Genomic DNA, 21138 nt, shown 5'->3' on the forward strand with positions numbered 1-21138 from the left:
TTATATATTGTTCCGGGTGGGTGTTGTATTGGTTTTTCGGAAGTGTTAGACCTGTAAGAGAAAAATTTAAATGGTTGGGAAAGGCCATTGGACGTAGAAATATTTTTTTCACATTTTATTTCCTTGTAAAAACAGGTAAATCAATAGGGATTTTCGTACGGATAAGTACCCAGTGAACGAATGGTTTAGCTTTATATATTGTTCCGGGTGGGCGTTGTATTGGTGTTTCGGAAGTGTTAGACCTGTAAGTGAAAAATTTAAATGGTTGGGAAAGGCCATGGGATGTAGAAATATTTTTTTCACATTTTATTTCCTTGTAAAAACAGGTAAATCAATAGGGATTTTTGTACGGATAAGTATCCAGTGAACGGTTCGTTTAGCTTTATATTTTGTTCCGGGAGGGCGTTGTATTGGTTTTTCGGAAGTGTTAGACCTGTAAGAGAAAAACTGAAGTCGCTGGGAAAGGCCATGGAATGTAGAAATATTTTTTTCACATTTTATTTCCTTGTAAAAAAAGGTAAATCAATAGGGATTTTCGTACGGTAAGTACCCAGTGAACGGTTCGTTTAGCTTTATATATTGTTCCGGGTGGGCGTTGTATTGGTTTTTCAGAAGTGTTAGACCTATGGGAGAAAAACTCAAGTGGCTGGGAAAGGGTATGGGATGTACAAATATTTTTTTCACATTTTATTTCCTTGTAAAAACAGGTAAATCAATAGGGATTTTCGTAGGGATAAGTACCCAGTGAACGGTTCATTTAGCTTTATATATTTTTCCAGGAGGGCGTTGTCTGGGTTTTTCGGAAGTGTTAGACCTGCGGGAATAAAACGGAAGTGGCTGGGAAAGGCCATAGGATGTAAAAATATTTTTTTCACATTTTATTTCCTTGTAAAAAGAGGTAAATCAATAGGGATTTTCGTACGGATAAGTACCCAGTAAACGGTTCGTTTAGCGTTATATATTGTTCCGGGTGGGAGTTGTATTGGTTTTTCAGAAGTGTTAGACCTGTGGGAGAAAAACTGAAGTTGCTGGGAAAGGCCATGGAATGTAGAAATATTTTTTTCACATTTTATTTCCTTGTAAAAAAAGGTAAATCAATAGGGATTTTCGTACGGTAAGTACCCAGTGAACGGTTCGTTTAGCTTTACATATTGTTCCGGGAGGGCGTTGTATTGGTTTTTCGGAAGTGTTAGACCTGTGGGAGAAAAACGGAAGTGGCTGGGAAAGGCCATAGGATGTAGAAATATTTTTTTCACATTTTATTTCCTTGTAAAAACAGGTAAATCAATAGGGATTTTCGTACGGTAAGTACCCAGTGAACGGTTCGTTTAGCTTTACATATTGTTCCGGGAGGGCGTTGTATTGGTTTTTCGGAAGTGTTAGACCTGTGGGAGAAAAACGGAAGTGGCTGGGAAAGGCCATAGGATGTAGAAATATTTTTTTCACATTTTATTTCCTTGTAAAAACAGGTAAATCAATAGGGATTTTCGTACGGATAAGTACCCAGTGAACGGTTCGTTTAGCGTTATATATTGTTCCGGGTGGAAGTTGTATTGGTTTTTCAGAAGTGTTAGACCTGTGGGAGAAAACCTGAAGTGGCTGGGAAAGGCCATTGGATGTACAAATGTAATTCCAGTGGGAATTTCTCCTCTGCTCTGCCAGGCAGTAAAATACAAGGGGGAGTCTCTCCGGCTTGCTCCATTAACTGCCTTGGAACCTGGGTGCATCTGCTCTTATCCCATAGCATCTTGGTTCTGGCCCAACAGAATTCTGGCCGAGACCTAGAAGTTTGGTCTTACTCCCCTGCCCCCACCAGCAGCCCTGGGGTCAGAACTCCACTTGACCATGTATCAAGCACTGCCTGCTGTCCTTTAGCCTGGCTACCTGATAGGACTTGTGGCGCAGGGTGGTAAGGCAGCTGACATGCTGGCTGAAGCTCTGACCGTGAGGCTGGGAGTTGGATCCCAGCAGCCGGCTCAAGGTTGACTCAGCCTTCCATCCTTCCGAGGTCGGTAAAATGAGTACCCAGCTTGGTGGGGGGTAAACAGTAATGACTGGGGAAGGGAATGGCAAATCACCCTGTATTGAGTCTGCCAAGAAAGGGACAAGGCCGTCTGTTCTGAGTTCGTCCTATGAATGGATTCAAGTGGGTTGCCGTGTTGGCCTGAATTAGCACAACAAAAATAGAGTCCAAGAGCACCTTAAAGACCAGCAAAGATTGATTCGTGGACTCTGTCTTTGTTGTCCTCCTATGAAGTACAGAAAAAGGCAAAAAAGCACACAGCTATGACAATTAAACCAAATTACGAATGGCCCAGAGGGAGAAATTGCCCCTTTCAATTCACATTCCACGGTGCATAGAAAGATTTACGTTCTCTACGATTTAACTCAGGGGCCCCCATCACGGTGCCCGTGAGCCCATATTGACCCTCATCCTGGGAGGCACCAAGTCTTGGGGCCGAGGGGCCACCAGAGGTCTCATTGGCTGTGGAGTTTTTCCAAACGTTGCGTCAGCAGCAGCACTTCCGTGCGTGGACGGCGACATGGGCGAGAAAACAGTTTAAACCATACGTCCTTCTTAAATAGGCATCCCGTTAAAATACAGCTTTGGGCTGGAATGCCGAAGAATTGATCTTGGAGTTCTGCACAACCTCGCTCCCTGCAATTATCGTGGCTGCACCCACCGTCTTGTGCCAGGGGCTCGCAAAGCTCAAAAAGGCTAAGGACCCCAAACTTCAAGTTTTGAGCCGGTGCAGGCTTGAAGGCAGCTCTTTCCTAGCCACTGTAAGCCCCCCTGTGCCCACGCAGTCTGGTATTTTCACACTCCTCGGGACTAGACACCCCTTGCAAAAAAGTGGAGATGCTCGGTGGCCATGCTGTGGCCCAGGGCACATGAAAGGGACGTGCTAGCATCTTTGGCTGATGCTTCCGTAGCCTTTTGAAATGGTCAGCTCAAAGGCAGCATGGCTGGGCAGAACTGTCCCGAAGCCAATGTCCTGCCCACTTTCTGCCACTCCTGGCGGGCAGCGGGCAACCGACAGAAGAAGAGGCATGGGTGAAAAGATGTACTTTTTCCACTGGGAAGAGGCATCTCCCGGCGGTTGCTCCATCAGTGCTCCCAGCTCTGCGCTGACTAATTGTCCGCCCCCGTGTAGCAGAGAGGATGTGCCACAGTGGCCTGCCAGGCCTGGCCAGAGTCCTGGTGCAAAGGCTGTAGCAGCATCAGGTAGGAGGCCCAAGGAAGTCTGGCTCTGTGTCCAGCCAAGTTAGGAGGCAGCCAGGTACTGATGGAAATAGAGGCCAAAGAGGCTGGAGACAATCTGGCAGGCAGCTACCCACCAGGTAAGGAACGAGAGGAGCCCGCGATAGAAGAGAGGAGTGAAGATGGTGCTGAGTGCGCCCAATGCGCCGGTGATCTGCTCAACGGTGGCCTGGATGTCCTCCCCACCTGCGGCAGCTGAGGACACAGCTCGGATCATGGGGGTGGCATCCACAGCTGGCGACGTCAGAGCGGGCTCAGGGTAAAGGCCCCAGGAATATTCGCCTAAGGAAGAGAGCAAAGGAAAGCCTGTGCAGGCATCTCTGGGAAGGTTCTGATTAATGCCAGTTCTTGTATAAATCGGGGGTGACCAAACTGTGACCCTCCAGATGTACATGGACTACAATTCCCATGAGCCCTTGCCAGCTGGTCCAGGCAGGCCTCTGAGCCAGCCCTACACGGTAGACCAGACCTCTTCAAGCTTTTTACCATAGAGCAGGGGTGGCCAAACTGTGGCTCTCCTGATGTCCATGGACTACAATTCCCATGAGCCCCTGGCAAGAGAGAGCTCTGGCTTTCTTCCTTACCTACAGTTTTGAGGAGCAGCGTGCAATGCAGGGTTAGAATGATGGGGCCCAGGTACTGTAGACTGACCACGGTTACATAACAGTAGATTCTGGTGATCTGGAAAGAAATTGGGAAAGCAAGAAGTCCGGTGAGGATGACATTCGTGGATGCCAGTGGCCTGCTGTTCAAGGGCTTCTTCTCCAAACCCAACTGCCCTGAATTCCAAGGGCCCATAGTTGCATCATGCGGCAGGGAGCTCCTCGGGCCAGCTCCACCATATGTGAAACAAAAGAGTCCTCCTCGCCTTCCTGCTATTCGGGTCAGGTCCTGAAATGGGACTGAAGCAGAAATGGGGAAATATCCCAGCAGCAACTGCCCCCCCCCCCGCCCCCAATAAACCCACAGTTTGAATAGCTATCTGAAAAACTGGCATTTGAAACACTGCTTTGAAGGGTATTATTTACAAGCCACTCCCCACTGCATTCTGTCTTGATTGGGGCGGCCCAGCCGAGCCCCATCTCATCAGGGTCAGCACTGGATGGGACGCCCAGGGTTGCTACACAGAGGCAAACAATGGCTACCAAGAGCCAGCGTGGTGCCGTGGTTAAGAGCAATGGCCTCTAATCTGGGGAGCAGTGTATGATGCCCTGCTCCTCCTCCACATGCAGCCAGCTGGGTGATCTTGGGCTAGTCACAGTCCTGCTAGAGCAGTTCTCACAGAGCAAGTTCTCCAAAGCTCTCTCAGTGCACAGGGGACCTGGAAACCCTAACTGAGGGGCAAGGGGGCAGTGAACAAGTGACTCCCATCCCTTGTATTCATGGGGGGAGCATGTACTACTAATCTGTAGAGTCCTCTGAAATGGAAAAAAGAGCTAGTGTGGTATAGTGGCTGGAGTGCTGACCCACAACTGAGAGACCCAAGTGCAAATCCCATGGAGGCTTTGCAGAGTGACTTTGGGCCAGTCACTGGCTGTCAGCCTAACCTACTTCACAGGGTTCTTGTGAGGAAAGAAGAAAAAGAAGGTTTAGTTTTTATACCCTGCTTTTCTGTGCCAGGAGTCTCAAAGCGGTTTACAATCACCGCCCTTTCCTCTCCCCACAACAGACATCTTGTGAGGTAAGCAGGGTGGAGAGTTCTGGGAGAACTACTGGGAGAACAGCTGTAACAGGACTTCGACTGGCCCGAGGTCACCAAGCTGGCTGCATGTGGAGAAGGCCGTGGGGAATCAAACTCGGCTCTCCAGATGAGAGGCTGATGCTCTTAACCACGACAACACACTGGAGGAGAGAATGATGGGGTCTCTGTCGGGGAGCCAGGTGGATATACAGTATGTCAATAAATAAGTGGGAGAGCCCCAAAGCTGCCTCCCGCTGCACTGCCGGACCTCCTGGCCCATACCCTTTGCTGGATCTCCAACACGCTGATCCGGCCTGCTTCTCGCTTCATCTGCTCCACCCAGCGCGGGGCGAGATTCAAGTAAGCCTGAAGGTGATGGTGGATCATGGCCAGGCGGAGGAGGCAGAGCGCCACGATGGTCCACAGGCGGAAGGAGTTGTAGGCGGCGTCCGACATGCTGCGGGGGGAACGGAGAAGCAGCACTAGACAAGGGGAGCCAAGGCGTAGGGAAGACTCATGCACTCCTTATGGATACCACCTTCACGGCAATGCTCCAAGAGCGTTTTGCAATGCAACAGTAACAAGCAACCCTTCCATTTTAATTCAGAAGAAAATAAATAAGCAAAAGGCACATCCGCCAGCGGAAGTTTCAGAAATTTTGGTCTAAAGATGGGAGGGAGGAAGAGATGGCAGAGCCCATCTCTAACCTGCGGAGCGGATAAAGCCATAAGGGCTAATGGGGAGGAGTTAGGGCGGGCCCTGTCCGTGATAAAAACTCGGAGGGGCGAATCAGGAGCCGGGAAGCGGCTCCTGATTCGCCCCTCCGAGTGGCACTCAAGGGCCAAGCGGCCAATGGGGAGCCACTTCGGCCGGAAGGGGACTCGCCGCACAGAGCAGCCAGGTCAAAGACGCGGCGTCCCTGCTCCTTTCCTGCCCCCCCCCACAAATGCACCCCCCCGCCAACTACCCCCCCCGCTCCGCTCCCCAGGCCCCTTTCCGTGCCAGCGCCCCACCACGACGGCCTGACGGTCACCGGCCACCTCTCGCCCCGCCGCCGTCCCCGCCCTTCTCACCCCCACCCCGACCGTCCCTTTCCCCGACCGATCGCCGCTCGCTGCTTTTTGCCATCCTCCACTTCCCTTTTTGCCATCCTCCGCTTCTCCGCCCCTTTCCTTGGGTTCCCCCAGCGCCGCGGCTAGGCCGCTCGACCTGCGCAGCCACCGCCATGGTACTAGACTGAACCATGCATGCGTGGAGTCCCGCACATGCCTGGTTGTCCTGCCCGGCACACCAACAGAGGCGCGCCCCCTGCTACACCATGCGTGCGCTGACACCCGCGCATGCGTGTTTTCCGTCCCCGTCGCCCGCGCTGACACCCGGCAAAGCTGCGCCGCTTCCCGCGATTGCCCCACCCGACCCCCGGCCACCATGATACCGTCTCTCCCTGCCTACGCATGGGGCGAGGACTCTGCCCGACACCCCTACTCTGCCCATTTTCACAAATGGGGTTTATTCCTAGTAGAATCATGAAGTTGAAAGGTCATCCAGCCCAACCCCCTAAAGCAGGGGTAGTCAAACTACGGCCCTCCAGATGTCCATGGACTACAATTCCCAGAAGCCCCTGCCAGCGAATGCTGGCAGGGGCTTCTGGGAATTGTAGTCCATGGACATCTGGAGGGCCGCAGTTTGACTACCCCTGCCCTAAAGAATGCAGGAAATTCACAAATACCTGCACACCCACCCATAGTGACCCCATTCCATGCCAAGATGATGCCCCCCCCCAAAATCCCAGAATCCCTTGCCAGTCCGGCCTGGAAAAAAGTTATCCCACAGTGGCAGTCAGCAATTCCCTGGGTATGCAAAGAAGTGCCACAAGAGACAAACACTGGCACATCCCTTCCTGCCCACCCCACTCACCATCTGCCTGAGTTCACAAAATCAGCCTCTCTGTCCAACGACTATAAATCCTCTGCTTAAAATGTCCAAAGAAGGAGCACCCACCACCTCCCAAGGAAGCCTGTTCCACTGAGGAACAGCTCTAACTGTCAGGAACTTCTTCCGGATGTTTAGCCGAAAATTCTTTTAAAATAATTGCAACCCTCTGAAGCAACAGAAAACAACTCTGCACCATCTTCTATGTGCCAGCCCTTCAAGGACTGAGTTATCAAGAACCAAAGCGAACCTTACATTTGGACTGTCTCCTTGCCCATGGGGGCATGCAAGAGGAGATCCCGGGAAATCGGTTTGACCCACAGGAGGACGACGATCACGGGGGCGAGGAAACTGGTGTGAAGCAGCAGCCTTCCGGGGGAAAGGGGGGCGGGGAGGAAAGAGAAACAGAGGACACATCAGCTACTCTGGCTTTAGAGTCCAGAGCTGAGCACTGCAGAAACCCAGAAGAAACCCACTCTTCTAAAACCAAACAAGCAAGCAATAGGCTGGGGAAAAAGTGACAGCCTCTACAAGTGACAGCCCCTTCCCCGTTTTCTATTCCACCTCCATTTATGACAGAATCTCCCCTGTTCAAAAATACTGCAAGCAGGAATTCCTACTGTGGTGGGACCTTGCGATGGCCTATGGCCTAGTGCAGGCGTAGTCAAACTGTGGCCCTCCAGATGTCCATGGACTACAATTCCCATGCGCCCCTGCCAGCGAACAATGGCAGGGGCTCATGGGAATTGTGGTCCATGGACATCTGGAGGGCCACAGTTGGACTACCCCTGTCCTAGTGCGATAAAGTTTGACTTCGACTTTGCTGTGGTGGGACCATGACCGTAGGAGGCTCTGCCTTGCTGGCAGGTCTTCTAGAGTTGGCCACAGTGCGAAAAGAGGATGCCGGGCTACATGGGAGAAAGCAAATGCGGAAGAAGTGTGTGCGTTTGTTCAGGGGGTTGTGTGTGTGTGTGTATGTGTGTCAAGTCACAACCGACATACGGCGATTCCACTGGGTTTCCAAGACAAAAGAGTTTCAGAGGTGGTTTGCCTTGGCCTAGATGCTGAGATTTGGGGGACGGGGAGTGAAGGAAGCCAGGTGGAGCCTGAGAAAGGGAAGACTGGCTTGCAAAATCTGGACAGACATCCCAGCCTACCTGCACGCAAGTGTACTTCCCCCGGCTCCCCTGTGCTCTCACCCAAGACTGCCCTTCTGACTGTAAGCTCTCTGGGACACCTTGTTTGGGGCTGGGCTCTCCTGCAGAATCGAATGCCTTAAAAAAAGTCCCACTCCTTCCTATTAGACCTCTCCATCTGGGGCAGGGATACTCCATGTTCTTGGTGCTTGGGGGCAAGGGTGGGAGGGCTTCTGGAGTTCTGGCCCTGCTGGTGGACCTCCTGATGGCCCCTGAGCTTTGGCCACTGTATGGCACAGAGTGTTGGACTGGACGGGCCACTGGCCTGATCCAGCATGGCTTCTTTTACGTCCTTATGTTTCTTAAGGTAGAGAAAGGTGGGGCTTAAAAACCCTTCTTCAAAAATGGCCTTTCTTTCTGTGGGCTTCCTGTGGCATAGGGATCCTTGACACTGCTTCCTAATTGCCCCTCTCTCCCTCTGTTGACTGGTTTGCCACAGCTGGATGGTGGTGTCTCAAGCTGGCTTTTACAACGGTCACAGCATTGGATCAGGATTGGGGAGATCTGGGTGGAAACCCTCATGCTACCACGATGCTTCCTGGGTGACCTCAGGATAGCCATTCTCTCTCAGCCTAGCCCACCTCCCAGGATTGTCGAGAAGACACAAGGCATGGGGAATCATGCACAAAGCTTGTCTCCCCCTTCCCCTCCCCAATCTGCCCTTAAAAAAAACAAACCACGCAACTGGACCATCGGCCGGTCAGCTGCCAGCTTGAGTGCATCCAAATGAGTCTGAGCCAGTCGCAGTCCCGGGAAGGTCAGGCAGGCGCCGATGAAGGAGCAGAGGGCCACCAGGGACAGCTTGATGCTCAGCTTGGTCACCGGGATCCTGCAAGGAAGCCAGCAAGAAAGTTGCAGTAAGACTGATGAGAACGCCAGCATTTGAAATCAAAAGTCACATAATAAGAGCCTGCCACGTCTCCACCAACTTCTCCACAAAGTGTCCTTGGCGTCTCAGCACAAGCAGTTTCTTGATAAGGTGAAAGAGACCTCATGGTACTTCTTGTTGAAACTGATTTGCTAGGTACATACAAATCAATGTATTTCCCAATTGTCCCACTCCCCAATGACACATTAACATGGAAAGTTGGGCCCAGTTATACTCAGGTGGAAAAGGAGGGCCCAGTTACACCTAGATGCTACTTTCTGCAAGGAGGCCTAACTACAGAAAACACTTCAGCTTCCTCCATCTAGCCACAGGTGAACTGTTCCTCTGTGAATTTAAAAACTGAAATTCTTGAAATGAAATCGAGAACCAATAATTTAAGATGGAGAGGAATTCCAGAAAGCTGGGTTTAAGAATGCCGCAGCAGGACTCAGTTAAGAAAGGACACACTGCTGGAGAACAGGTTCCGCCTGTCTTTGTCTTAAGATGTTTCGAAGCCCACTTACGTCCAGTCCCAAGCTTGCTCCTTTAAGAACACTTCCAGGTTGTCATAAACGTTAGTTAGGCCTGCACAGAGAAGCAAACTGCATGTAAGTACTGTGGAGGCCACATTTGGCCTAAAAGGTAAAGGTATCCCCTGGGCAAGCACCGGGTCATGTCTGACCCTTGGGGTAAAGCCCTCCAGCGTTTTCATGGCAGACTCAATATGGGGTGGTTTGCCAGTGCCTTCCCCAGTCATTACCTTTTACCCCCCAGCAGCAAGCTGGGTACTCATTTTACCGACCTCGGAAGGATGGAAGGCTGAGTTGACCTTGAGCCGGCTGCTGGGATCGAACTCCCAGCCTCATGGGCAGAGCTTTCAGACTGCATGTCTGCTGCCTTACCACTCTGCGCCACATTTGGCCTGCAGTCCTACTATTGCCTCTGGGAACAGTAGGACACACTTGTTGGATGAGATCCAAACTCCCCTTCAAGTCCTGCATCCTCCACCTCTCACAGCTGCCCAAGAAAACTTTACAAGCAGGGGCCCACAAAACCTGTTGGCTCCTCGCAAGAAACTCGTGTTCAGAGGTCTCCTGCACTTGAACATGGAGGCTTCATTTAGCCCATAGCTGATAGCTGTTGGAAGACCGCTCTGCCATGGAAGGAGGAGGACCGGGGCCACGTCTTACAGGCAGAGCATCAGTTAGGTGTGCAGAATCAATTCGCAGCACCTCTAACTAAAGGCTTCAGGTTGGTTATGTGAAAGACCCCACTTGAGGCCCTGTAGAACAGGGGTGGCCAAACTGTGGCTCTCCAGATGCCCATGGATTACAATTCCCACAAGCCCCTGCCAGCACCATGATGGCAGGGGCTTGTGGGTATTGTAGTCCATGGACAGTTTGGTCACCCGTGCTATAGAGCCACTGGCAGTAAGAAGAGGCAGGACTGGCCTTTTTAGCCCCTAGAAGGCAGCTTCATGCGTTCATGAATTGGTCCAATCCTTATCTAAGTCACTGGGCCTCACTAAATCCGGTAGACGGGTCTTCTACAAATCAATACCTTATTGTATGAAGGAGAGCTACCTATTGTCTGGGCTTATTCGAATGCTCCCGAGTTCTAGTGTTTTGGAAAAGGAAGAAAAGAAAATCTCTCTCTCCACGTCTTCCACCCCAGCTATAACTTTAACACACAACCCCCCCCCCCCAGCACCCCTAGCAATCCTCTCTAAAATGGAAAAGCTCGCCCACCTGCATCCAGTCCGAACTCCAAGTAATCGTCCCGGACAACGAGGACCACCATGGCGATCAGGAGGAAGAAGAAGGCAAAGGACAGGCAAACAGAGCGCTCACCGCCCTCCTCAGACCTAAAGTAGTGGTGCATCACCATGAAAAAGATTTTTCTGGAAAGGTCTTGCTAAGGATGGAAATAAGGATGGGCACGAACCGGAAATTTTAAGTTCGCTTCAGAGTGCTCTCAACCCAAACCCCCCAAACGCCTCAGGGCGTTCCTGAACTGAACCCCCAAACCCAAATTACCCAGAAGCCCCGAAACAAACCAATCGGGTTTGGGCTAGTCGTTTTTGTTTACCCGCTGCTTAGAACCGTGTGAGCACCCTGCTATAAGGCTAGAATGGCTGTAAACCATTTCAGGGAGCAAAACTGACCCCTGAAATGACAGCCAGGCATGTTAAATCTCCATTTTGCTTACCTCGGTTTGGAAGGGGAGCAAGCAAAACTAAAGTATAAATGAGCCGAACCCAACTGGACCAAAGGTCTGAGTAATGTTTGGGGGAGGCCCCTCCTGGGTTCGGAGGAGGCGGGATGAACCATCCAAGTTTGTGATAGATTTAAGGACGTGAACCAGTTCGTGGCCACTCCTAAATGGAAACATGGCTCCTTTGAAGGGTTTGGGGTATTTTTAAAGGAATTTAGAAGGCAAAATACTGGGTTTTTAATTTACATTTTTAAAAACAACTCTTCCCCTCCTTGCAGCTATTGGCCAGGGGTCCCCATTTGGTCCCTGTCAATACCTTTCCTGATGCCTGACAAATGAGCGGGCCTTTTGCCCAGCAAGGCTGCTGATTGGCCATTGGAGAATGGATCAGCAGCTGCCCCCACAGCATAAGGATCTGTACTGTGTGGCTGAAGGCAAGCTGCAGCAGCCATTTTGTGGCTGGCTCCCCCTCTTGCGGCAGCCATTTTGTAGCAGCATGCCCACACTGTGCCAGAATTCCAAAGAAGACTCAGTATTCAATATTCTAGGCCCCACAATATCTTACATGGCCAACTGCTACAGATTCCTTCATATAATGTCCATGTAGTTTTAACTCGGGACCCCTGCAAAAGGCATTTATGGCTCTGCTAACAACACTTTCAAACCTCTGGATCTTGCCATCTTGAAGGCAGAAATGTAGAGATATTGTCTTGGATGCGTACCATGCCAAAAATGTGACTTCACATTTCCCATGTTTAATTTGTCTGTTTCAGACTTTTTAAATCTCAGAATTTTGAATAAGTGACAGTCTTCGTTCATAAACATCCAGCCTCGCATGAGCTGTTTCTAAGCATGCCAATGGAGACTTGAAAACCTGGGAGGTCTGTGGTCACATCTTCAGCATTCTAGAAGTCCAAAATTGTTATCTCTCCTGCCATGTTCCTGCCGTCAGGCTTCCAAGAACACAAGATCCAGAGATTTGAAAGCTGGTTGCATGTGGGGGAGCGTGGAATCAAACCCGGCTTGCCAAATTAGAAGTCCGCACTCCAAACCACTACACCAAACTGTCTGCTCGGATATGCAAGTTCTTTATAATGCTTATATCTTTGCCTTCTCTTTTACTTTTGTCAATACATTGTTTTGGATGCTTGTCAGACTGGGAAGTCTAGCTAGACACCTCCGACCACTTTCTCTTCCTGCCTTGCATGAGCTTGCATAAGGCAGAAGGTCTCCCCTTCCTTGTATGGGTGGGGGGCCCTCCGGGGCGCGCAGCAGCAGAAGGATACATGGAGAAGAAGACCGTAAGCAGACTCCAGAGGATACCAATGTTGGCTTCTTTCCTGGGATCCACCAGGCAGTAGTAGCCCTCAGTGAAAAGGTATACGAAGGTTGAATACGTGGCAAAGTCCACGTACCACTGATACTCCAGGAAATAACGTAGGACTGCAAACAGAGAAATGGTTCTGTTGGGATCATCCAGGGCCATTCCGGACATCCAACCACACTAAAGGCATTTATCTTCCTTGCACACAAGCTGGCACTGCCTTTCCTCTTGCACCCCTTCAACATTTGCTCTTAAAATGTTTCAAGGGTTGCCCACACTCATAGCAGGCACCTCCGTGCCTCTGCATGAGTCCGCGTTCTTGGCATGGCTTCTTAGAGAGCAAGTAAATGGCAGGAAACAATTCAGCAGCATCCCCGGCAGAGAGATGGCAGAACGGCCGACTGAGAAAAGACGCGCGCCGGTGTGGGGTGCTGTAGTGCTTAACAGTGTTGGATCAGGAGCAAGGAAACCCACGCTTGAATATCCATTTGGGCAATGGAAGCTTGTTGGGTGGCCTTGGTCCAGTTACACTCTCACAGTCTAGCCTACCTTACGGGGTTGTTGTGAGGGTGATATGGAAAAAAGTGAAATGGAGGGTGAAATGGAGAATGAAGCAAGCTATTTGGGAAGAAAAGCACAGGAACGAAATAGCAATAAATAAGCCGAAAGCCAGGGCAGGGCACAAAATTCAGGACATCACACTGGAGGTGGTTATTGAGACCTGAAACAGCACCTCAGAGTTCAGTGAGACTGTGCTGCTGAATCTACTGCAGAGAGCCCTCCTGAAAGGCATCTTGCTGGTCCCATCTGGGAATAAAATGGGCCTTATGATAGAATTTAGCATGACATAACAAGGTCGGGAATGGTGAATAGATTAGAGCCAGCTTGGTGCAGTGGCTTCTAATCTGGAGAGCCCCACCCCTCCACCTGCAGCTATCTGGGTGACCTTGGACTAGTCACAGAGTGGTTTCCACAGAGCAGTTCTGTCAGAGCTCTTTCAGCCCCACCTCCCTCACAGGATGTCTGTTGTGGAGAGAGGAAAGGAAAGGGGATTGTAAAATGTATTGAGACTCCTAAAGGTAAAGGTAATGAGCCTCTTGTGGCGCAGAGTGGTAAGGCAGCCGTCTGAAAACTTTGCCCATGAGGCTGGGGGTTCGATCCCAGCAGCCGGCTAAAGGTTGACTCAGCCTTCCATCCTTCCGAGGTCGGTAAAATGAGTACCCAGCTTGCTGGAGGGTAAACGGTAATGACTGGGGAAGGCACTGGCAAACCACCCCGTATTGAGTCTGCCATGAAAACGCTGGAGGGCGTCACCCCAAGGGTCAGACATGACTCAGTGCTTGCACAGGGGATACCTTTACCTTTACCTTTAAAGGTAAAGGTAAAGCTATCCCCTGTGCAAGCACCGGGTCATGTCTGACCCTTGGGGTGACGCCCTCTAGCGTTTTCATGGCAGACTCAATACGGGGTGGTTTGCCAGTGCCTTCCCCAGTCATTACCGTTTACCCCCCAGCAATCTGGGTTTTACCGACCTCGGAATGATGGAAGGCTGAGTCGACCTTGAGCCAGCTGCTGGGATTGAACTCCCAGCCTCATGGGCAGAGCTTTCAGACTGCATATCTGCTGCCTTACCACTCTGTGCCACAAGAGGCTCCTACAGGTAGTGAAAAGTGAGGTATAAAAAACAACTCTTCTTATGACAGGGATTTTGGAAACTTTGATCATATCCACAGCTCGGCAGAAAGCAAGTGCAGAACCATCTGGACAGTTTTAGAAGGACTCACTGCATGGTTTGGTTAGCCAGAAACAACTCCCCAGATCTAGCTTAGAGCATCTGCATATTTACCCAGGGCATCCACTGTTGTGATGGGGCTGCTCTCCAGTTGTAGATCAATATCTCGGGGCACAGACAATGGCTTGTCGTCTGTCACATCGTTGAACCTCCTGCAAGGCAAACACGTTACAACCTATCAGGGATCCTACAGAAAGAAAAAAAAAAAACCCTGCTATTTCCTATAACTAACCAATCAGGGATCCCACAGAAACTGGAAATGGCAATTTTCTATCACACCTATCAGGGATCCTACAGGTATAAGGCATTGCCATTTTCTATCATATCTAATCAGGGATCCCACAGAAACATTTTCCTGGAAAAGTTTATTTGATTGCTGGAAAAAGAGAACTCTCTTTTTTTGGATTATTTTGGATTTTGGATTATTTTAACTGTGCCACTTTTTTGTAAAAGAGTTAATTTTTACAAATTAAATTTCATAGTATCATGAATATTTGGCAGTGGCTATTTTGATCACTTACAGTTCATGCAACTATGCGGAAAATGAAAAGGTTTATGAACCCTCTTTAACTTGTTCCACGGATTTATAATATGCTAGGGGGCACGTCTGTTGCATTCAGGAATACAATGGGCGCTAGATTAGGGAAGGTGGAGTAGATGGCCTCCTCGTCGCCCCTGGACCTGGAAAGGCTGCAGGCAGCTGATAGAGAACTCACCGGCAGGGGTAGCCCTCACGCAGCAGGGATCTGCAGCCTCCGAGCCTCGGAGGGAAGTGAAAGGAGGAGGGGGTGGTCAGGGGTGGGGACAGAAGGCAATTGGCTGGCTGCTGGACAGACAGGCAAGCTGGTTGGAGGAGGAGGTACTCAGGGGTGGGACAGCCGCCCTTAGTGGATGTTAAGCGCTGAGTAGCAAGATGGCCACCCTCCCACTGACTTCCCGACTCACCGTTCCCGTCTGCCCTTTGGCTTCTGCTTGCCTGCCAAGGCGAACAACTCTTCTTCAGACGGATGCCTGTAGCGGTACAACCTGAGAGGACCGAAGAAATGTTCAAGGACCAACAAGAGAAGCCAGTTACTCCAATCATGGATGCGTTAGGCTGATCCTGCATTGAGAAGGGAGTTGGGCTAGATGGCCAGTATGGCCCCTTCCAATTGGCACCTGGGCCAGTCAAAAACAGCAAGAAAAGGCCCAGTGGCCCATTCAGGTCCTGGCTGGGCCAAAATTGGGATCCACCTTTCCGTTGGCCTTGGGCAGTGTGGTCACTTCTGAAAATTGAAGGGGGAGAAGCCACCTACCAGGCTGTTTTCTAAAACAGAAACTAGGCAGCTGGCAGGTTGTAGGCCCCCGTTGGGCCCAAGGAGCTTCCACCATTACATACACAGGAAGCTGCCTTATACCAGATAAGACCCTTGACCCATCAAGGTCAGTATTGTCCACTCAGGCTGGTAGCAGCTCTCCAGGGTCTCAGCCCAAGGTCTGTCTCATCACTTACTGCCTGATCCTTTTTAACTGGAGATGCCGGAGATTGAATCTGGGACTTTCTGCATGCCAAGAAGATGCTCTGCCAATGAGCCACAGTTCTTCTCCCTATCTCTCCAGTGTCTCAGGCAGAGGTCTTCCACCTCACCTCCTGAATCATAGAATCATAGAGTTGGATCATCTAGCCCAACCTGGGTCATCTAGTCCAACCCCCTGCACTATGCAGGACCCTCACAACTCGATCGCTCATCCACTGTAACCTCCCCCCCCCTCAACCTTCACAGAATCAGTCTCTCTGTCAGATGGCTCTCCAGCCTCTGTTTAAAAATTTCCAAATATGGAGAACCCACCACCTCCCGAGGAAGCCTGTTCCACTGAAAAACCGCTCTGACTGTCAGGAACTTCTTCCAGATGTTTAGATGGAATTTCTTTTGAATTAATTTCATCCCATTGGTTCTGGTCCATCCATCCAGGGCAAGAGAGAACAACTGTGCTCCATCCTCTACATGGCAGCCTTTTAAATACGAATACTCTCAGCCATCTCCTCTCCAGGCAAAAAAGACCAAGCTCCCCCAACTTTTCCTCATACCTGGACCTTCTGCATGCCATGCAGGTGATCTACCACTGAGCCTCAAGCTCTCCCCAGCTTGCTCAGGAGATCCCATGGATGGAACACGGGACTTGCCTCTGTGTGCACAGCTATGCCACTGAATTACAGCCCCTCACTACAGGATACAACTGAATCCCATGCAGACATTGGACACAGTAGTTTTCTTCTCAATACCTTTCCTTCTGGCCTGTCTAACTTTGCAACCTTCTTTCTGCATGATACAGCATGCCTTGAAACAAGTTTCTCTGCGTTGTTTCCCAATTCCAAATTCCTAGTACAATTGCATTGTTTCTTGGATTCCTTTCCTGATCTGATCAAAGTGCTCCCTGCAATCTGTTAACTACCTCACGACTCTGTGAGAAAGACTGTCTCAAGATCTCATATGCCTTTTTACATGATTGTGTCATGCAACGCTTTCTTGACCGGTTTATGTTTTATATTTTCTTGAACCTGATGATTTTTTACCTGTTCTATGTTTCTAAACTTTAGCAAAGGAATGTTCCCTTTGACCTGCTTTTAACTTGTTTTACTTGGGCAGTGGTTTCTCACAGCTCTTCTGTGAGTGTTTTATCGTTGTGGCATTGCTGGGCTGATTTATGCTCTTAGGATTGAGCACAGGTCTAGCAATGCTTTTGCCTGGAAAACTGGGCCTGGGAACAGAGAGAGCCTGGCATGTTATTGAGCATGCCACAATTCAAATTGGAGGGAGGAGTTGCAAGGGAAGCATAAAACTGCTTGTAGTTTCGCCTGCCAGTTCTAGCAAGGAAAACCCTTGCTTCTCTTCACCATTTACTTCGATAGCGATTTCTCGTTTACAATGGATCTGCTCACTGGAAACGCAACGGAAGCTTGCTAGACAGACTATAAATGGACTAAGAAAACAAAGTAAAAATAACACAGAGGACAGATGATGAAGAAGTTAAACAGAAATGCAATCCTGAAAATTATTAATGTGGACAGCTTTTTAATTGGGGGTGGAGAGAATTGGGCAGGCTAACCTAAGTAGAGTTCTCCCCTTCTGAGTCAATGGACTTAGGAATGTAGAACGCTCCTTAAGACTAGATTGCTAAGTCCATTCGCTTGATCAGTTTCCTTGGCTTACACTTTACTTGGAAGCAAGGCCCAATGACTTCAAGGGAACTGACACACAAGTAAGCATGCAGCGCTCTGCAGCCTCAAGGTGCTAAGGAATCTTGCTGGTTGTACGGGAAATCCCACGACAGAATTTTCCATCACCCGATGAAGATTACATGAGGAAGAGGAGAGAATCTGCCACCTTTGAGCCACCCCTCCCCTGCCCGCTGCCCTAGGATGAGCTACCTTCCGTTGCAAAGGATCCACCGTGCGAAGGAGAAGTGTGGCGCCATCTTTTGCATGATGCTGGCCACGAGCAAGGAGACCACCAACTGGACCCCCATCACCGCCTGTGGAGCAGAAAAAGAAGAAGCGATCCCATTAACCGCCTGGGACAGGGATCTGCAAGCTGGCGCCCATCGATGGTGCTGTGCCCACCAGGGGTTTTTAGAATGTAGGTAGGACTTTGGGCCAGCATGGCTGCTGACTGGCTGTGCAGATTTATTCTGGCAGCGGCTGCCACCTTGCCCCAAGAATCTTCACTGTGGGACTGCAGGTAAGTGGCGTGAACCAATTTGTGGCTGGCTCTGCCTCGTGGCTGCCCCACATTATGCAGTGTCAGAATTCCAAAGGAGCCCATAGGCTAAAAACGCAAGGACCCCCCACCCCCAGCGTCCAACCATGAATGAGCGTCCCTATCTGTATTCATGTAAAACAAGGAGAAATGTTGCTCCGGGATAAGTTTGCAAAACTTTCAACAGTTTTGCAAAAATGTTTCAATGGTTATCAAATGGCTTAAAAGAAAACAAACAGGTTCCTAAGCTGGGAGAATGACCCAGGCAAATAAACAGGGAAGCAATTACTAACATATATGTAATATAATGTACATGCAGATGAGTTACTCCTTTCAAAACATGAGGACTAGTAACTTCTGCTGACTTGTTCGCAAATCTGATTTTGATACAGGAATGTTTACTGGCAGGCTTGGAACAGCTCTCATTTGGGACCTGAAAAAAACAATTAACTCGAGTCCTACATTTTTGGTTCTACACTGATAGAATGTACAGTCTTCATTCAAGAAATCGGATTTTGTTGAAATACTTCTGTGTCACGTTTGTCAACAAGATGTGCCTTCCAATGTCACGTGGCTCTTACATTCACAATGCATCAGTCCTCTCTGAGCCTCTCTTTCCTGCAGATGATATTTTTGATGTCACACAGGCATTACTCCGATTTCATTTGCCAGGGGTGGCCAAACTGTGGCTCTCCAGAGCCCACAATTCCCATGAGCCCCTGCCAGTATGTGTAGTGTATGTGATTCTCTCCCCCATGCTATTCAACATCTATATGTACCCTCTGGCCCAGATGGTCCGGAACTATAGGCTGGGCTGTCACCAATATGTAGATGACATACCGGAACAATATATAAAGCTACCCAAACCGTACATAGGGAACTTAACCTAATATCTAATTTGTACAAGAAAAAAATGTGAAAAAAATATTTCTACATTCCATGGCCTTTCCCAACCATGTCAATTTTCCTCCCACGGGTCTAACCCTTCCAGAAAACCAACAGAATACACACCCTGAACAATATATAAAGCTACCCAAACCGTACATACGAAAATCCCTATTAATATACCTAATTTTTACAGGTAAAAAAATGTGAAAAAATATTTATACATCCCATGGCCGTTCCCAACCTACATACCTATGGGACCCCCTACCTCCTTATGCCCTCCGCAGGGCTCTTTGCTCTGCCGGTGAAAACATGTTGGCAGGGTATGCCTGGCCTCAACCAAGGCTAGGGCCTTTCCAGTCCTGGCCCCAACATGGTGGAATTAATTCCCAGAAGACACGAGGGCCCTGTCGGAACTTTCCCAGTGCTGCAGGGCCTCCAGAACAGAACACTTCAGCCAGGTCTTTGGTTGAGGCCAGGGCAGTCAAGATCAAGGGCCCCTCCCCAAAATAGCCAGAACAGCAGGCTACTCCCCTGTCATCCCCTCCTCCACGCCTCGAGGCATGAGATGATGGAAGTCCATTGAGCAGGGAGGGGAAGGTTAGTTTTTTGCTGCCAGGGTGGGATAATGTTTATACTGTTTTACTGTGGATTTTACTGTGGGGTATTTTATTATGTTACCTGCCACGAGCCAGCTAGCCAGGGAGTGGCGGGCTATAAATTAAATAAAATCATCATCGACATACTAACCAGGGCCAATCTTGCTTTAGTTTCCAACACATTACTAGCCATCAACAGTTGTTGCTTATTTATTTAAACAAAAAGCCTCATAGTGGTATCCAAAAGAAGAAGAGCTGGGGTTTTTGTACGTCGCTTTTCACTACCCGAAGGAATCTCAAAGCGGCTGACAGTCACCTCTCCCCACAACGGACATCCTGTAAGGTCCGTGTGGCCGAGAGAGCTCTGAGAGAACTGCGACTGACTTAAGGTCACCCAACTTCCTGAGGCTGCGTGCAGAGGAGTGGGGAATCGAACCCGGTTCTCCAGAGCAGAAGCCAGCACTCCAAGCTGGCGCTTAAGGGGGAACTTTCTTCCAAAGTATTTACAATTATTTACAAAAATATTTTATTTACAAGCATGGAAAGGTGCACCCTTTAATACATTTTTCAAAAGGGTTAGGAAGGAAAGGAATCTAAAGCCGAGGTGAGAAGGGAGAAAAGAAGAGCCAAGGAGGCAAGAAGCTCCCCCACCACAAGCAAGAGGAGGGGAAGCCACTAATCCCTGCCTGCAGCTGTCACTCAGGCCCGGAGACCATCTACGGCTATAAGAAAGACGACACCAAGCAGTGTTATATTTTTAATGCTGCAACGGGGATCTGTGCCCTAGCAGAGGACAAGGCGACTGGCCCCTCTCCAGAAAGGGAGAGCTGCCTTGCACTTGCAGCCTCAGGAAGTAAAGCTGGGGTTAGGGGGAGGGATTTTCTTGGAGACTGGGGATTTCTCCCCCGTCCCTTGCACACAGCCCACTGCGCGCTGCACACAAGAAAGTGCAGGATTCTGCCAGCTGTCCGGTGCAGAACCTGCATTTCTCAGATCTCTGAAGACAGATTATATTCATCCATTTGTTTTAGGATTGGAAAGAGGTGGGAGGGTAGGGCTGTCAGATCCAGGACGAGAAACTCCTGGGGAGGAGAGCATGGGGAGGACTGGGACTTCTCAATGTGGTGCAATGCCGCAGAATCCACCCTCCGAAGCAGCCATTTTCTCCAGGGGAATGACCTCTGTAGTCTGGAGCGGAGTGGTGATTCCGGGAGATCTCCAGGTCCCACCTGGAGGCTGGCACCCCTAAGCCGACACGTGCAAGTGAGCCACCACCTCTGAAAGTAGCCAGCCTTCCAAAGGCATCCAGGCAGGCGAGGACTTTCGCGCAAGCGTCGCACTCACCATTTTCGCCGGGAAGAGGGAGAGCCGCTGGAAGCAAACGCTTTCGAGAGCAGAACGAGAAGGGAAGCTCAACGGCTGGCCAACAGGGGGCGTCGAAGCCTAGCGTACGCCTTAGCCAATCACAGGGGAGAAATGACGAGGGACGGCCGACCCTTGAACCAATGGCACGGTAGAGGTCGAGAAACAGGCGGTTTGAAAAAAAAAAAAGCCACCCTACAAGTTTCCGGGTTTAGACGAACGCGAATCCACTTAGAGCGTTGCATCTTGGGGTTTGTAGTTTGCTTTAGCTAATTTGACGGGCGTG

General features: G+C 49.9%; 1 protein-coding gene across 2 annotated transcripts; it reads right to left on the reverse strand.

Moving 5' to 3' along the window:
• Positions 1 to 1434: 1434 nt before the first annotated feature.
• On the reverse strand, positions 1435 to 20901 carry TMEM161A (transmembrane protein 161A). 2 transcript variants are annotated; one of them, XM_077331989.1, is made up of 12 exons: positions 20835 to 20901; positions 17679 to 17782; positions 15215 to 15295; positions 14324 to 14421; positions 12440 to 12596; positions 10688 to 10839; positions 9464 to 9524; positions 8757 to 8900; positions 7131 to 7244; positions 5226 to 5400; positions 3847 to 3943; positions 1435 to 3544 (listed from the first exon to the last, which is right to left on the reverse strand). In XM_077331989.1, the coding sequence occupies exons 1-12, from the start codon at positions 20835 to 20837 to the stop codon at positions 3267 to 3269; spliced, it is 1464 nt and encodes a 487-aa protein (XP_077188104.1). In that variant the 5' UTR covers positions 20838 to 20901; the 3' UTR covers positions 1435 to 3266. The 2 variants fall into 2 exon arrangements, with proteins under 2 accessions (XP_077188104.1, XP_077188105.1); XM_077331990.1 differs by lacking the exons at positions 17679 to 17782; positions 20835 to 20901 and adding an exon at positions 16338 to 16497.
• Positions 20902 to 21138: the final 237 nt, after the last annotated feature.

This window comes from Paroedura picta, chromosome 4 (assembly GCF_049243985.1).
Source record: "Paroedura picta isolate Pp20150507F chromosome 4, Ppicta_v3.0, whole genome shotgun sequence".
In the NCBI taxonomy this organism is placed as follows: domain Eukaryota; kingdom Metazoa; phylum Chordata; class Lepidosauria; order Squamata; family Gekkonidae; genus Paroedura; species Paroedura picta.

Excerpts from the sequence above, each read along its gene's own strand:
- TMEM161A (XM_077331989.1), bottom strand. Across the intron at positions 15,296-17,678 it reads TGGATCCTTTGCAACGGAAG|GTTGTACCGCTACAGGCATC; the intron begins GTAGCTCATCCT and ends CGGTCCTCTCAG. Across the intron at positions 3,545-3,846 it reads GCTGCTCCTCAAAACTGTAG|GCGAATATTCCTGGGGCCTT; the intron begins GTAAGGAAGAAA and ends TCTCTTCCTTAG.